Genomic DNA, 19,021 nt, shown 5'->3' on the forward strand with positions numbered 1-19,021 from the left:
ATTATCAAAATACTTGACCAGTACACTCAAATATAGATAATGTGTTTACCTGAAAATGAAGCTTAAAAGAATGTATGGGTGTACTTATTTTTTAACACGTTGACAAAAGACATGCTTTATTTAACTTTATTTACTCATAGAGTCGAAAGTTAAATAATTAAGAGGTAGCCAGCATTCATAGTAAGAAATTACCAATCTTATTCGTAAAAGTAAAAGTCTACATATACATTGGCCATTATTTCTCATCTTTCATTAAAACAAAAGTGGAAACATCCAAATTGCTGTATGTATTTTAACCAAAATGTGTGCAGCATTATTGCAATAACATGGAGAGGTGATGAAGTCTAAGCAGATTTTATTTGTTTGCCTCAGTAACTGCACAGTATTTCACTGTGAGGGAGCAGTATTTCAGTGCTGTGGGAGCTGAAACAAGAGAAACAGAGAAAGTTCAGTCTTTGCTGAAGTTTCTAGATTTTTATGGCAAAAGGTTAATTAATTCACTGGCTGTGTTGTAACAGCCTGCAGGTAATTTTCATCAGCATAGCTGTAATGTGAACTTTCTTTGTACTTGTAATCTATTACTTGAAGATGTGATCATTTTTCTCACATTCATACAAACAGATAAATCATTTGAGGTGTTAAAGACAATTTTTTTTCCTACATGATTAACAGAATTCTGAATAGCTAAAGTGATTAAAATGAGGTTGAAATTTTAGTTTTCTTAGCAGAATGCTTCATTTAAAATGTCAGTTATGACAACTTTCTAGTGACTGTAATTGGCTAGTTAGTCATCATTTAGAAATACAATCATGCATCTGCACACGTAGAGAAGCAATTTGAACTTGTGCCCTAATCTTAGTTATACCACATTTAAAGTAAAGTTTGTAATGGTTATACTTATTATTCTATTGTCAACCTTTGGGCTTTGATATTTTCTTTTTGATAATTAAACGGATTTTGTGAATATTTGCCATTTGTGAAGTTACGAGTATGGAATAATAACATACATAATACAGCTCTGTTCTTTCTGTTTAGTTTTCTTTCATCAGTAAACTGTCCTTGACATTTTAGTAGTCAAATTAAATGACTCCTCAGGAAAATCTCAATTATATATGCAACAATACAGTCATCAAATTGTTAAACCAGAGGTCATAAACTAGAAGCTTGTGTGTCAAATACGCTCTGTAGATATGTTTTCTTTGGCCTGTACAATGTTTTGCATTTTAAAAAATTACCAACATTTTAAAAATGAGGTGTTTTAAATTTAAGAAATCTAGATTTCCAGCTATTCTTGAGGAGTCAGAAGATCTTGCTACAATGGTCTGGTCTTTCTACTTGGCACCATCAGGAGTTGAATAGAAGCTGCCCACATAGAAATGGCTTGAAAGTTTAGCCCAATCCCCCGATTCCTTGTGGGTATGGGTCCCTGACTCTAAGGCTGAGGCTCAGTTGCCATTTTTCATTCTTGCCCTTTGAGAAGTATTTCTCTGTACTTGTGTCCCAATCAAACGTGAGAGAAACATGTTTATGCAACTAATCCACTTCACATATTAGCTTTATTTGTGTGGCTATAATCTTTTAAATTAGTGACCCTTGACTTAGAGGCTACTGCCTGGAAAATGGCTGGGTTGGAAAGTCATCAAACACACTAGCCTTGTTACCGACCTAATGGAATGGATGGCTAGGAGCATAAGTTACCTGGTAGTGTTGATGACCTCCCAAATCATTTCCTTAAGTGGGAGTGTAGTATGCATTTTTTTCTTACACCTATAACTTTGACTTGATGGGTTCAGGCTACTGAAATGAGTTGGCTTCCATATGCACATGCACGTGCATACACACTGTTGAGCATTGTGCTAGGTTCTACACATACAGAGATGAAGAAGGCTCTCTCTACTCTAAAGTTCCTCACTGACAGGCACTGGCCATTAAGTACGCAGGGTAAGGGGAAAAGTCCAGCATAAGTGGCCAGAGAGTGGATGTAGAGGAGTTAAACTAATCAAATGATACAGTGGTGGGTGCTTCTGGAAAAGAACTGGTATCTTTAATCTTATTGATTGTGTTAGTCTCTTAATTATGCCCTGTAAGTAACCCTAAATAAATAGTTATAGAGGTACTTGTTTCTACTTTAACTTCCCAGTGATTAAAATACATTACTTAATTAAAGGCCAACCAGTTATTTATCAAGTCTACTTATCTGCCTTTACCCTTTGGTCCCACCTTATGGACTCTTGATATTTTGTCATTATTAATATTCTTAATATGACTTCCTTCATTCTTACTTTGAGTACCATGTTCAGTATTTTTCTAAAGCAAAATAAAAATTTTAGATTTTCTTCTAGTCCTTGCTATCATAATAAGTTAAACATATATGTAATTACAAGTTTTTATTTCTGACACATTTGACTTCCCTTTATCCATTTTATTAACATTTGTCTGATCTCAGACATTTATTTTTCTCTCCATTGGAATTAGGAATTTATAAAGAAGATAAAATAGATTTAAAAACATTATTAATAACAACTCAGATTACAATTATTGTGAAAAACTCTTAGGATGTTCAAATATATTATTTTCTGTATCCTTCTAGTATGATATTGTAGAAGTGTTGAAGCTGACTTTTAATGATCTGGGTTTTAGTTCAAGTTCCTTCTATTGGGAATTTACCCATTCTTCTCAACTATAAAATGGAAAATTATTCTCCCTGCCTTGTTTACCTTGTAAAGTGCTATACAATATTAAATGAGAAAAAAATTATTTTAAATTTATTTCTGATAATCTAAGTAACATGTATATACATTGAAAAATAAATGTGACAAGTATCTATAAATGTAAAGAAGCAGAACACCAATAAGCCACTTCTTTTAGTATTTTGTTCTATTTTCTTTCAGAGCATTTCTTTCCAGATATATTTCTCCACAGTTTAAAAATTGATGTATCATTAATATTTTTCTATTTGCTTGTGAAAAAACTTTAATGGCTGTTAATATGTCAATTATTTACTTAGTTCTTTCTCTATTTTTTATAGTCTAAAGTAAATTAAGAATTTTACACTTTTTTGCCAGTTACGTCTGTGATCTAGTTTTTGCATATAATGTGGTCTTTTTAGAATTATGCAATTAAGCAATATGAAATTTGTTTCAATATTCTTGATACCTTCAGCCAGTTTGATTTTCTCCTCCCCAAATCATCACTGCCTCCAACTTAAGGTTCCTCTAGTAAGTACACTAAGTGAAAACACTTACTTTATTTTGTAAAATCTTACACAAATATAAGACATTTCTTAGTATTTAATAGCAACTAATAATATATTTCTTAATTATATCTGTCAGATTTTCTTTATTTTCCTCAGTCCAATGGAGCTACACTTTGAAATTGAAGGGAAGAAGCAGAGACAGATAAATCCTGTGAGATATTTCTTCACAATAGAAGCTCACTAAAGCAACAGCACAGGGGAAGGTCAGGTTGTACATAGAACAGACTTTGAAAGAAAGAGTTGAACTTCAGATGTTCAGCAGTTCAACATTCTCTCCTACTTGTGTTAAAAATCTAACATATGTTGACTTTGAGAGAAAAAAAAATTCCACTTCAGGTGGAATCTGTGTATCTATGTTCTTTGGAGAAAATGGCATATTTATGGTACATTACTTCCTAATGGTTTAGGGGACAATTTACAAGACTCTCCTCACAATCTGTTGAGAAGAAAACGGGTGTTACAGAAAGTTTTCAGGGTGGTGAATTGAATATCACATTTATATACTGAATAATTGTATCACATTAACAAAAATATTTTAAAACATCAGGCCCCATTATTTATTTTGACCCCTCTTAAGCATTAAATGAAAATAAAAGGAAAAATTCAAATTTGCACCATTTACTGTACATCCTCTTTGGAAGCTTAGGATTTTATCAGGTGGTGAGGATTATGAAAAAGGATTAAGGAAAATGGAAAAAAAAAGCTATTCCTTTTTTGAGAATTTAAGTCTCTAAGCACAGGTTAAGGTATTTGATTCTAATACTTGTTGATAAATGGATTCTTTGGCAGAAAAACAAGCCATTTGCCCACACTAAGCAGAAATTTAATTTTTTTTCTTATCCTTTAAAAATAGCTTTGCAAGTGTGTTCTGTAGACTCTACAGGATTTGAGTAAGCCTCCTTGCTCAGAGCCTAAGTCAGCAAAAACTCTTAAAGTAACAGTTTCTTCTCCACCAAAATCTGCATCTTCTTACCCAGATGTATATTCAAATGAGTGTCATGGTGTGCAATATTCCACTAAACTTCCCATTCTTTCTCTGTAAAAATCTTTAATTACATTCATCCTGTGATTAGTCATCACTCTAAAAAAAAGAATAGTTATACCTTTGCTTCTTTTTTCTCTCTTATGTTTTCTTTATTGGGTGTAGGGGCCAGATAGGGAACGGAGAGAAACTCACAACGTCTAATTTTTCCCTCAGTTTCTAAACCTTCACAATGGCTAACCAAATGAAGCCACTGTATTTTATGATTTTTAAAAATCAAAATTATGTAAATACTTCAGTTATTTGCCCCACATTTGCATAAATAATAAAATATTTATGTTCGCCACTTCTCTTTATTATGGTTTATAATTTATAGGACATGTTATTAACACAGAGGTAAACACTAATAGTCTAGACATTGTGTTATTTGACCACTGCAAAGAACAGCCAAAAGCGGAGCTATAGTCTCTCAAATCTTTAGCTTTTTTCTCTCCAGAGACTTTGATTATTTGCCAAGTAAGAATAAATAGAACCCTGATATATCAAAGGATTAGTGAGAAGAAATGATGTTTCAGTAACTTTGAAAGAAATTGCTTTGAAGAACAGTATAACATTTTCAGGAAAATGTGGTGCATACGTTTGGAGATTGAAATCAGGAAGAGTGTATTTCGAATTAGCTACCTCAAACCCTTTGCTGTGTGAATTATATGGATAAATTGAGGGATGACTGATTGGTAGATGAGTAGATAGATGAATAGATAGATAGAAAGAGAGAAACTATTTTCTTAACTGGGCCACTAACTACGTGGGGGTCCTCGAACGAGTCATTTAAATACATTACAACTAAATTTGGGTGACTGTAGCTGTAGGGATTTTAGAGCTCTAAAATATTACAATTCTATTAAAAAAATTAGACTCTGAAAACAAGAGAATAAAGCTGATTATAATCTTGATATACAGACGTTTTCCCCTTTTTCATTACAATTAATATTTAAAATGTGCGGTACTTGCTTTATGCTGGTACTATTCTAAGAGTACTACATATGTTAACACATATATCCCCATTTTATAGATGATTAAATTTGAGGCACAGAGTTTAGGTGACCTGCTAAGGTCACACTGTGGGGTTGAGTTTTGAACCCAGTCAATCTAGTGAATCCTTCTAAAATTCAAATTTGGCTGCCTCTTAGAGTCTCTTTACTGCCTACGTGCTTTTCACACACATGGCGGTTATCCTGGGTGTATTGTCTTATTGGTGAAAATGCAGGCGTTGTGTTTAGTATTACTGAATAATCAAGTGTATTCTTTCAGTGTCTTTTGATTTATCAAGTTCTGGTGGAGAACTTATTTTCCCACGTCATACGCTTACTTTTTTGAGTCCTTTACTATTCTTTGTTGTTATAAAGTTTCTATCTTTAATTCTAAAACACTATCAAACTCAATCCACAAAACCTTTACTAGATGATAAAGTCTTTAAAAATCCTGGAATTAGTGAAGGCATCTTTGTTATCAGATTAACAGATGTGAGCAAAGAAATTTTTTTATAGTTTCATAAATAAAATTGCAGGTAATTTTGAGTTTGGCCATGGGGATATATATGCTTATATGCTTATCAAGCATCTATTAATAGTCTAATACTATTAATAGATACGGACTATTCCTAACATATGGAGTATTCTTACAGAAGTAATAAAATGTATATAGTAATAAATATAATATTCAAATAGAAGTGACAATTGCCTCAAGAGAAACAGAGTGCTGTACAACAAGGTAGAAGGGAAAGATTACAACCAGATTGGAGGGAGGAGATTTGTACGTAAGCCAGGCTGTGTGGAATATATGACCATTGCATTGGCCTCAGAATAGAGTGGATTTGAACATGTAAAGGAAGTTTACCAAGGAAAATTCAAGTGGTAAATGGATGTGAGCAAGTGTACCAAGGCGGGAAAGTGTGAAGCATTTACCAGTAACAGCTAAACACTTTAAACACAAAGAAATAGTTCAAAGGAATGGAGGAGCTCATTGGGTAGCTCCAGACCACTGATGCCAAGATAAAAAGCTGGAATGTATTTCTTAAAATAGGCTTTTGATTTAAAGTGAGACATGTGTGACTCTTTCTTTCACTTGAATAGGTAGAGACCATTGTAGGCTTATGACTTGGTCTCAGGGAATGGAGAGGCCCAAGGAGAAGAAGAGAGACAGGGACAGCAGGTTGGTGGAGCAGTCAGGCCACACGTTTGTTGCTTAGGTTTGCAGTTCTATGTGGGAGTGGTTCGTGGCACCCCAAATTACAATAGTAACATCAAAGATCACTGATCACAAATCAGCAGAACAAATGTAATGATAATTTTAAAATTTGAAATATTGTGGGAATTACCAAAATGGGACACAGGGACACGGAGTGAGCAAATGCTGCTGGAAAAATGAAGCCGATAGCCTTGGTAAACACAGGGTTACCACAAACTTTCAGTTTGTAAAAAACACAATATCTGTGAAGCTTAGTAAAGCAAGGTGTGATAAAACAACATATGCTTAATAGTCAGAAAAGAGCAGGCCGAAGGCAAAAGAATGAATGCTATACCACAATGAGAAGAAAGGAGATACTCTTTTCTCTGAGACGAGAGGAAGGAAGAGGCCCTGAGAAGATACATACACATACTAATGCAGAGTTTAGATTTCATGATTGAGGGAGTTTAGATTTTATGCGTTGCCTTAACCATCAGTTTCTTGAGAAGAGTCCAAAACTTTTGGAAAAGATTCAGTTAAAAATGAGACAGTTGAACAAATAAACAGAGATAAAGGGATTGTTAGCTGTTTGTGGACTAAGCAGAGAGTCAATAACATGGACAGGTAATGTGACCAGATGCTCTCAGCTTCAGTGATTCTCTGGGTCTGGGGAACAGAAGTTGATGAGGAAGGGTAAGTTGACCCAGGCAGTAACATGTATAAAAAGAGAATGGGGTCAGTAAGGCAAGGACAGACAGTCTAGGGTGCTGAGCTAGGTGTTCACTGACATGGCAGGACCTTGGAGAGGGAGTGGAGGAGGGAAGCAGTCAGTTTCTGGAGGGGGTTATTCTGCGAGAATCTGGAGGAGCTAAGGGACCATAATCACGAATGAAGGATAAAAAGTGACTTCCATAGGATTGAAATAGGAGGGGTTCAAAAACAGATAGTTGTATTCAGAGAGGCAGATTTCAGAATTCAACATCTTGGATCTGAAGTAGTTTTAAACGATTTTGAAATCCAAAGTGAGAGCGTGTATGTGGGGAGCTAAAATGAATTGAAGGACACTCAAGACTTTTGTTTGAATGATTAACATCAACAACAAAGATGTACTACCCAGCTTTATTAACTGTTTATAATGTGCCAGGCTCTGTGCTGAGTGCTTTACGTCTATTTACTCAATTTATCTTCACCTACTTACTGTGTGGTAGGTAATAATCACAGCCATTGGGGTGATTATTTTTCCCCCCTAAAATTCATTGAATTGGTTGGTCTATTGGTTGGTCTAACGTTGTATAGACATAGCCTTAAAAAGAAAATAATCACATCAGCATATCTAAATAGTTCATGGGGGACATTACAGAGCAGTTCACTTAGAACAACATGTTACATAACACTGGCTGTGGCTGTGGCTGTTACTTAAGGCACAGTCTCTGGACTGTTTGAGAGAGCTAACCAATTTGCAAGTACAAAAAAAAAAGATCTCCCTAGGAGCATCTGTCTTCAGAAAAATACAGGATTTTTTTTTTGAGAACTTGCAAATTTTAAAAATGTTTTTGTTACTTTTCAAGGAAAAGTGAAACTTATTTGAGTCATTCTTATGGTAAATATATAATTTATTGTCACCATGTAGTATATACTTCTCAAATATTTGTAGGAATTATGATCAACTGAAACTCAATATATGCATTAGTTATTTATTAGTAAATAGAGAAGTGAACAAGCACTCTGAACTGATCATTAAAAATGCATCACTTAACATTCTTAAGTGCTTAGTTGCATTATGATAGGATAATTGCAGCAATTTTTATTCCTCATTCTATTAAATAGACTATTCAGAACTGTAGTACCTTATACAGTTATTTCCATGGAGTTCCAAAACCCGAATCAGGTGAGGGTCATGGCTTAGCTGCCATCTGCTTAGCTTTGTTAGTGTTTCTCATTATAACTCAGTAGGTCAGTGTTAGTGTTCATGACAGGAACCCAGCAAGACGAGAAGTAATGAAACAGCTCTGAGACCAAGCGAGGCTCTGCTGCTCCAACTGATGGACAGTTAATTACCCGAGTATAAAACAGTGAGAGCACTGGGAGAAATAGACAACTTTGCAATACGGTAGATACACAGGTACAATATTATTGGTGGTTTTTCAGTGAACTACACTGTTCAATTAGAGGCCATGAGCTATCCTGTGGCAGAAGAGGATATAATTTTGAGAAAAACAAAATATTTGGTTTTCTAAGAATCTCAGACTACCCTTGAATAATGCAAGGGTTCATCTGAGTAAGATTACATTTGGCCCTCAGTATCCGAGGTTCCCCTACATCAGAGGACTCAACCAACCCGGATTGTGTGGTACTGTACTATTTGCTACTGAAAAATATCTGCATGTAAGTGGACCCGCACAGTTCAAACCCATGTTATTCAAGGGTCAGCTGTACTTGGAAGAACATTCCAAATCTAAGTTACTAGATCAGTGTTTCTCATCTTTAGCAGCACATTAACAATCAACTGGGAACTTTATGCAATACCAGAGGTCTGGCCCCACTCCAGGCCAGTTAAATCTAAATCTGCAGAGAGTAGTACCCAAGCATGGAAATATATTTTTTAAAGGTGCCTCAAGTGCTGCTAATGAGCTACAAAGATGGAAAACCTCTATTCAAAAATAATTATTACTGGTATAGATTCATTTGTGGATAACTAGAACTTTCTTTTTTAGTTTCAATTCATACTACTTATACAGAAAGACTTGCATAGTTCACACATTGACCACTGACTTTAATGTTTTCAAATTAATTAATATTTAATTATTCTTTTTAAAACCTAACACCTAACTTTTTAGTTTCTGTAGAGAAATTTGGGATATGAGAATTAAAAAGCATTATTTCCAGGAAAAAAATTTGGAATCTGTGCCAAATGTCCTTCTAAGCCTGTGAATAGTATGCAGGATTTATGTTTATCCATAGGGTTATATGATTAATTCTGTCATTTTAATTAGGTAGAGAGAAAAATAAACAATTAGCTGTAAAGCTCTCATGGCACTTACGATACGCATGTAACTATCATTAGATACTTATTACCGATAAACATTTTATAGCATTTAATAATTTTCATATTTAATGGACTATAGATACTTTCATACAGTCTCTTTCCATAGGTTTCTAGAGTTCACATTAAAATAATTTATAATTTGGTGACGAAAGATCACAATGTCTAGTTTCATGACCAGTTCATCTCTTTAAGGGTAGTGCCAAGAGTAGTGCCAACTTCTCCTCATTATGCCTTTCAGAAAGAATGTATATGCCCCTGTCTTAAGTGGCCAGTGTTCCTTCCTTGTATCGATTTGATTACCTGCAAGAAAAACATAGACTAATCTAAATTTAGTTTTACAGAAAATGTGAAATAAAATGCTATTTATTCATTTTAAAACCTCTTACACCTTGGCTTTATGTTTCCGGTTGGAGATTTTTCATTACTATTTTTTTTTTTTAATTTAAAATGTCTCAAAAATATTTGCTATAGTTTCATTAAACTCCACACATTGTTTTCAAAAGATATTCTTTTCTTTTGTTTTTTTTCAACTAGGACCCCTACTATGGCTGGTGGCCTATTTTCTATTGACAGAAACTACTTTGAAGAGATAGGAACTTACGATGCAGGAATGGATATCTGGGGTGGAGAGAATCTTGAAATGTCTTTTAGGGTAATTGATTTTACTTTATTTTTTGACTCTGAACATACTATGCTATAGCATGCACAGACTCAGTAATTTACTGTCATATCTTTTTTTGTGAAGTGATGCAAATTACTGATCAGTCGGTCATTTTAATACTTGTTTAGAAGCTCTGCTTGAGTCTTTTTGCATGCAGTATTTACTGTGAAATGGGAAATTAGAGGCATTTTAAAAGTTTTCAAAAGTAATTCTTTTATACATAGTACAAAGGCGTTAGGGCTTTCAGCTTTTGAAATAAAGAAGGGCTTTATTTTTTAAATAAAGCATTACCCTATAAAATCACTTTGTGTTTTTGAACTAAAACTTGGAAGTGTCTGTGATATCTGAATTTGCAAGTGCTGCCTGAGGTTATTCTCCAGTAGCTTTAAGAATAACCTATGATCAAAAGGAATTCTGGATAATTCAAGTAGCATAACTGTTTTCACAATCATAGACATTATTGTGTGGTGAATCAGTTTGAATAAGGCAAATGCACTTGTTAAATGGCCTTCCAAGTGAACTGAAGTTAAGGATTAATCCCACATATATCTAATACTAGGAAGCATATGAATAATTTAAATATTTGGTTATATTCAAAAATATAAAAAAATGGGCACATAAATAGTGCCTCCATGCTAAGAAATGATAAGGGCTAACATAATGGGGTTTTTGTTGTTGTTTTCCGTATAATTTATCATGAACGATTCAAAACACTATCGTTTTGCTAGCATTATTTGCACAATAAAATTATTAGAGTTTAGATATATTTATCAATGAAGTTCAAGAGTTATGCCTTTTAATTTCTCATTTAGAAAGTAAACTTTGTTTTTCACAAGCATAAGTATATTTGATGTTGTGTAAGAAAATGCCAAAATTTGAGAATAAGAATTACTTTGAATTTATATAATGTGGAACTTAATGAGTCTTGCAATAATCTGAATTATTTTAGAAGCACTAGACTGTCCTTGCTATACAAATTTTTGCCTATAAACCTTATAGTCTGATGTCTGAGAAGGTCATTAGTTAATGGAATTTTATTCTTCCCATGTTTATACTTATAGTTGGATGGAACTTGCCCCACAGGACTTAGTAACATACTCAGGAATATCTTCTTTTCATCAAGCGCATAATATATCTTTTTGCACAATCTCTGGGGACACTTGGGGACCCAACTTTTCACTCAGTGTAGCTGTCAAAGTGCAGAATATAAGAGTGGACTGTTTAAAAAATAGAAGAAGAAAAAAGAAAGAAGAAGGGAAAGGAGGGGAGAAGGGAAGAAAGATAGCATATTCAAAAGCTTAAAAGTAATTTTCTCTTACCCTTAGATTTAATGAAGAGCATATTTAGACATTCATTAACCCCTATTCCTTGGATGCTGTGCTGGGAATTCATAAGAAAAAATCAATATAGCATTATTGGTATTATCTAATGACCCTACTGCCTACCTTTCTTTCTTTCATTTCTAAAATTCTTATTCTCCTCTTTTCTGCTCACCTGTTAACCTTGACTCTCTGCCCATGGATTCCCCTTACTTTTATCACATAGCTCCCAGATCAGATGGATACTGTTCATCTAACTGATTGAAAGGTATGTTAGGAAGAACTTAGGGAGGAATGTGTTAGGAAAGAATTTAGTGGAATAATATGCTAACCCAGGAGAACATTATCAGGAAACGCAACAGAGATATTAATGTCTCAAACAGGAAGATTTGAGAATATGGTATGTGATGCAGATACCAGGTGGACAGAGTGAATGCAACTAGTGGCCATAGGAAGATCAGATCACTAGATAATAACACAGGAGGTTTTCTGTGATGAGTTGTTTGAGATTATTTCATAAGTGACTGCTTCTTAATTCATGTTTTACTTTCCTACCTGTGACATAAATATGTGTTTAATAGTTCATATCCTAGCTGAGGAAGCTATTGAGTTAGTGAAAACACTGGAATGGTACATTAGCAAAAGGAAGGCACTCCCACTTTAGGTAGATTTCATGAAAAGATGCATGACTTAATGAGATGAGAATATATTAGGGATTTATAACCAGAAGATGTGTGTCTAATATCCAGCTTAATTATTATACAACAAACATATTTTAATTATGTAATATGTCCTTTACACTTTCCAAATACTGAGGCTACAAAAATGAATAAGGCATGATGCTTTTACTCTAAAAGAAGCACATCTCAAAGGAGAGATACATAGATATTATCGACAGCAGAAATGACAGTTTCTTTTATAAATTTATGTCTGAAGTTTTCTTGCCTCTGTCATGTTAGTATAGGCAAATCACTTAGCCTGAACTATGAAAAGGTTATTATAATAATAGTAAAGTTATAGTTATTTTAATCTATATAGCTCTTATCTATGTAGATTTGAGGATAAGTAAAAAACATAGAAATAGTAAGTGCCTGCAAATATTAGTATTCTGACTGGCCTTAAGGAAGTTTAAGCCGATCCAAAGGAATATGCTTTTAGGGATTTATTTATGTATAACAGTATCACTTGATGTTTGATGACTAGAGTATTGTAAGTGCTGACAGACCTTGAATATCTGATGAAAACTATAGACATCCCAAGAAAGATGCATCAGTCTCTTACCCATAATTGATTTGAATACAGTTTCCAAGGGTTGAAGAAACCCTTGATGTCTCTGGGTAAGAATTCTTGGCATTAAATAATAGTGACTTCTAATATTTATAGAGCTAGTAAGTAGAATAGTTAAAAATTGAGCCCCAGCATTCTGAGACCGGTGGCTGTGATGCTGACTGCTGTACTGCTGCCTCTCCCAGTAAGGTCCATCCCTCCATAACATGGCAGTCCTGACAGCTTTTAGTGCTATCTGGAGAGAGGGGAGAAGCTAACATGCAAAAGGGGTCTTCCTCTCAATGCTGAGAAGGCTGTCTCATGTAGTGATTTTATCTTCTCCTTAGAGGCGTTAGCCCTTTATGGTAGGTGATGCATGTCCGATAGCAGTGAGAACATGTTGAGGTAGATTCTAATGCTTCTGAAAACTTAGGCTCAGGATTGTTCTCTATGTCCTTACACAAAAGTAACCAAAATAACATAAATCCTAAGACATAAATGTTAATTTCTAACTGATAGTTATTGATTTCCTACTCAGTAGGTGCAGGGCATACAGTTGTGAACAAGAGAAAAAAATGAGTGTCTTTGTGGAACTTATACTTTTAGTGAAGGAGACAGACAATAAAAAAGAGAAGTTAAATATATTAATGTACTAGTGATGAGTATTAAAAAAAAAAAACTAAGGAAGGGAAGAGGAATACGAAATGGTAGATGTCGGAAATTGGTAGGGGTTGAAATTTCAGACAGGAAGAACTCATGTATGTGTGAGAAAATGACCCAAGTTGTAGGAAAAGTAAAAAACCTCAAAAAACGTAGAGGTCTCATTGTTCAGTGCTCACTTAGGACCAGCAATGGTGCCTGCGCCCTCCAGCCAGACTGATTTGTGGGGCACGGGGTAGAGTAAATATTGGGAAACTACATAATATGCTTCAAAATAGCCCATGGAACAAAAAGAAGTCAAAAGAGTAATAATACTTTGAACAGAATGAAAATAAACACAAAGCATATCAATGTCTGTGATGTCACTAAAGCAACACTTAAGGGGAATTTGTAGCACTAAACATCTGTTATTAAGAGAAGAAAATATGAAAGATCTAAACTCAATGACTTCAGCTTCTACCTTCAGAAACTGGAAGAAAAGGGAGGAGAGTAAACCCAAAGTCTGTAAGAGAAAGGAAATAATAGAGATCAAAGCATAAATTATGAAATACAAAAGAGGAAAAGTTTAGATAAAAGCAATTAAACCAAAAGCAGTTCCCTTGAGAAGATTTATACAACTGATAAATCTAACCACACTTCATAGGAAAAACAGAAGACACAAATTACCAACATTGGGAGTGGTAACAGTCACATCATTATGGATCTACAGATCTTTAAAGGATTAGAAAGTAACATTTTTTTACACTGTTATGCTAATAAACATGACAACTTTGATAAAATAGATAAGTTCCTTAAAAGACACAAACTATCAAAGTTTATAGGAAGAAATAGATCAACCCAGTAGTCCTACATCTAGTAAAGAAAGTAAATTTGTAATTTAAACACACTTTTCACGAAGGAAACTCCATTGCTAAATGACGTCACTAATGAATTCTACCACATATTTTGGGTAGAAATAAGAACAATTCTACACAAATTTCCAGAAAATTGAAGAGGAGATATTACTTTGCAACTCATTTTATAAGGTCATCATTTTCAAATAGCAAAACTTGAGACATTACAAGGATAGAAAACTATACACCAATGTCCCTCATGAACATAGATTCAAAAATTCTTAATAAAACTTTAGTGAGTCAATCTTCTCAATATGTAGCTGAATATGCAGCATGACTAAGTGAAGTTCATCCCAGTAATGCAAAAAATGGTTTAACATACAAAACTCAATCAATGTAATTCACCATGTTAACAAATTAAAAAAGAAATATCAAATGATCATCGGAATAGATGCCAGAAAAGTATTTGACAAAACCCAAGTTCTATTCCTGATTGAAAAATAAAAAGAAAGCAAGAAAAAGCCCTGGCAAACTAATTATAGCAGAGAACTTCCTCAACCTAATGAAGGGCTTGGGTAAAACAGCCTACATTATACTTAATGTTGAAAGAGGGAACGCTTCCCCAAAGAGCAGGAAAAGATAAGGACATTGGCTTTTCCTTTTTCTGCTTAACATTATGGTAGGGTTTTTAGGCAGTGTAATATAGCAAGAACAATAAACAAAACATTGGAAAGGAAAAAGTAAGAGTGTTGTTCCAGATGGCATGATTATCTAGAAAATTCAACAGAATGCATTAAAAAAAAATCTACCAAAACAAAGCAGTGATCTTATGTTTGCAGGATACAAGAATACTACAGTCATTGAATTTCTCTATACTTGTAACAAACAATCCAAAGTGAAATAAAAAGTCAGTTAAAATGAAATCAAAAATATAAAATAGTAATAAATCTGACAAAAGATATGCAAATGCCCTAACTCTGAATACTATGGTATATTGCCGAGGGAAATTAAAGAACAACTAAATAAATGGAAAGATATACACATTTATGATTTGGAAAACTCCATATGATATTAAGATGTCAATTCTCCCCATATCAATATAGTTTCAATGCAATACTAATCAAAACCCCAGTGGCCTTTTTTGGTAGAAATTGACAAGCTAATCCTAACATGCATCTGGAAATGCAAAAGACACTGACTTGCCAAAAAAGTTTTGATAAAAAGTTAAAGAACTAACAGTATAGAATTTCTAAATGTATTATAAAGTTATAATAATCAAGACTGTGTGGTATTGGCATGAAGACAGACAATAGAACAAAACTGAAAATTTGAAAATGCACCCACAGATAAATGAACAACTAACTTTCAAGAAATACACAAAGGCCATTAAGTGGAGAAAGGATAGTATTTTCAATAGTGCTTGAACAACTGGATATCCACGTGGAAAAAAATATTTTAAATCCATACCTCACACTATATAAAGAGTTAAAAGGTAAAACCTAAAATTATAAAATTCTAAAGAAAACATAGGAGAAAATTTCTTGTGATCTTTGATTAGGCATCCCATAAAAGTAGAAATCAATAAATTGGACTTTATCAAAATGAAAAACATTTGCTCTTCAAAGCCACTATTAAGAGATTAAAAGGACAAGTCACTGACAGGAAGAAATTGTTAGCAAGTAATATATCTGATAATGCACTTTCCTTCCAGAAAAAAAAATCCAAAAGACTCTCAAAACTCAGTAATAAGAAAACAATTAACCCACTGGAAAACGGCTCAAAGATTTGAACAGACTCTTCACTAAGGAAGGCAGATAGATGTCAAATAAGCACATGAGAAAATGTTTAACATTATTAGTTATTAGAGAAATGGATTTAAAAGAATGAGACTGCACTACACATCTATCAGACTGGCTAAAATTAAAAAAGACCACATTGGTGAGGATGTAGAAGAGCACATGCAACGGCGGTGGAAATGTTAAGTGGTACAATAACTCTAGAATATAGTTTTACTATTTCTTAAACAACTCCTAGGTATTTACTGAAGGGAAAGGAAAACATGTCCATGCAAAGAGATGTACAGTAATACTCGTAGTAGCTTTATTTGCAATAGCCAAAATAGAAACAATGCAAATGTTCATCAAAAGGTGAATAAACTATGATTTGTCCATACGTGGAATTCTAGTCAGAAAAGTGAATGAACTATTGATAGATCCTACAACATTGCGAATCTTGAAATAATTATGAATGAATGAAACAAGCCAGATAAAAAGATAACATACAATATGAATCCATTTATATAAAATTTTGGCAAATGCAAACTAATCTGTGAATGACAAAAAGCAGATAAGTTTTCTAGGGACAAGAGATTGGGGTGGGAGGGGAGAGTTGGAGGGAAAGATTAACAAGGGTCATATGAAGACTTTTGGGGTTAATAGACTATTCATTATCCTGATTGTAGTGACAGCCTCACATTTTTCACATATGCCAAAACTTATGAAATGGTACAATTTATATATATGCAGTTCAGTGTATGTTAATTATACTTCAATAAAGCTGTTAAATGTTAAAACACACACAGACAACCCAGAGGCATCCTCCAAAGAGAAATAAATGAAATACAAATGTAATTGATGGTATCTAGTCAGCTGTAGACCTCTATACTTGAGGCAAGATTCTCATTACATTTTAGTCCAGTTACTTTCAATACCCTGTTGATCATATTCTAGCAAGCTACCTCAGGAAAGCTAAGGGGATTCAATAAGACAACACTTACTGAAGTTTGTTTTAAATAAATGCACCATACTATGGAAATATTGATTTTATTATTATCTTTAAAGAAATGGGTTGTTTTGTCAACAACCAAAATTTTAATTAACAGGATTGAATTTACTTTAAAAGCTCCAATTTTCTTTCTTTCCAAATCACAGTGAAAACAATCTTTATCTGAAGAAATAACCAAGTGAAATGTCTCATGATGTGAAATCCATTTGTTTCTAAAGTGTGCAAGCAATGAAGTTGAAAAGAAGTGACAGCTGACATAATAAATAACAGAGGAACAAAAGGCAGACTATCTCATTGAGCAGAATAGCATGGTAAATGAGACGAGAAAGTTTGTGGACTTTTTGGGGATTGTGGTATCCAGGTGTTTGAAAGTATCAAAAGAAAGTAAACAATTTTGTAGACATGTCCATGCAGATCAAATTTTGACAAGTGAACATGTTAGTCCTGATAATTTGTTAGACAGAAATCAATCTAGACAAGAGTCTAGTTACTTCCCTTAGAACTTGTTGGCCTTTATTTAAATTTAATTCATGCAAACTGAGCATAGTGAATTGTCTGCCAGTTTATAAAACTTGACTGTTTTTGTTTTATTTGGCCAGTCATAGAACCAGCCTATAATAGAAATCTTTTAGTTAACTTACTCTAATGAAGTTCAGGTGTCAGCCACAATTTTGGTGGAGATAGTTTTGTGGAATACTTTTCTTTAAATATGATAAAGCACTCTCTATGTGATAAAGCACATACAGATTTCTCAGCCTCTTTTTTCCCCAAGATTTATTGACAAAAACTGTATATATTTGAGGTTTGTGACATGATGGTATACATATATATTGTGGAATGATTACCACAATCAAGCTACTTAACATATTCATCACCTCATCTAGTCACCTTAAGGTCTACTCTCAGCAAATTTCGAGTATGTAATACAACATTATTAACTATAGCCACCAGACTGTACATTAGATTTCAGAACTTATTCACTTTGTAACAGAAAGTTTGTACCTTATTAGCCTCTTTTAAAAAAATATCTAAAAGAGCATAAACTTAAACATGAAAGTCTAAGAGACCATGTTCATGCATAGCCTCCAGAAAGAATATAAACCAGTACCAGTGGTTTATATTAGCAGACTACTCTCTGGTTACCTATCTAGTGCAGGATAAACCTTAAACACATTCCAGATGGCTTGAAATTTTTGCTTCTGTGCTTAGAATTAGATTTTCTGGCATTTGGGCCACCCCTCTACCTTAAACCATCGTTTAAACATATCTCTTTAATGAGTCTCCCTATTCTTTGTTTAATTGAAATTACAGAATATTTCTGAGTAAGAGATAGCTGAGACATTATGTCTAATATTATATATTTTTAAAGCATTGGGTCAGTAGGATCATAAAATGATATTTAATTAAGGTGTCTATAAAGTACTTTATTTTTCCAAAACAAATGGGTTAGAATTTTATTTTAAATGTTAACCTGTAATACACACCTGATTTTCTCTGCTCCCTTAGAAAACACAAGTGAAGAATAGGAAAATTAGATAATCAAACTTTAGGATAATTTTAGAAGATGTTCACAGAACTTGTTTCACTTTTAAAATTATAGTAGCGTAAGGCTTGGTAATTTTGATAACTATACCTCTTCATTTAAACTTTCTAGTTCACAAAACCAGAATATGAGAACAGACGTGTATTGGTCAGTCATGCACGTGATGCTTCACCTCGTAAACATACACTACGTGGGCACACACTGTTTTTAAGAAACATAAGGCATTGTAGGAGACTCAGGTACACTAGAACTTGTTATAAATCTCTGGTTCTCTTTTATGGTCACTGAGTTATCTCTTAAATGATATTCTTTGAAAAATATTTTTCGGGTTGTTTGTACCACTCACAATTTAGTGACTTCTTGAACTAATAACATTCACTGCTTTTTTTGTGTGACCTCACAAAGTCTTATTATATGAGTGTTACTTTGAGAATGTAAACATATA

General features: G+C 33.6%; 1 protein-coding gene across 1 annotated transcript in view; it reads left to right on the plus strand.

Annotated features, from left to right (window-relative positions):
* GALNT13 (polypeptide N-acetylgalactosaminyltransferase 13) overlaps nucleotides 1-19,021 on the plus strand; it is a 462,400-nt gene that overhangs the window by 296,484 nt on the left and 146,895 nt on the right. Inside the window, 1 exon segment of the mRNA XM_032479456.1 lies at nucleotides 10,045-10,162. Within this exon segment, the coding sequence (XP_032335347.1) occupies nucleotides 10,045-10,162 (118 nt within the window).

This window comes from Camelus ferus, chromosome 5, assembly GCF_009834535.1.
Source record: "Camelus ferus isolate YT-003-E chromosome 5, BCGSAC_Cfer_1.0, whole genome shotgun sequence".
NCBI lineage: Eukaryota > Metazoa > Chordata > Mammalia > Artiodactyla > Camelidae > Camelus > Camelus ferus.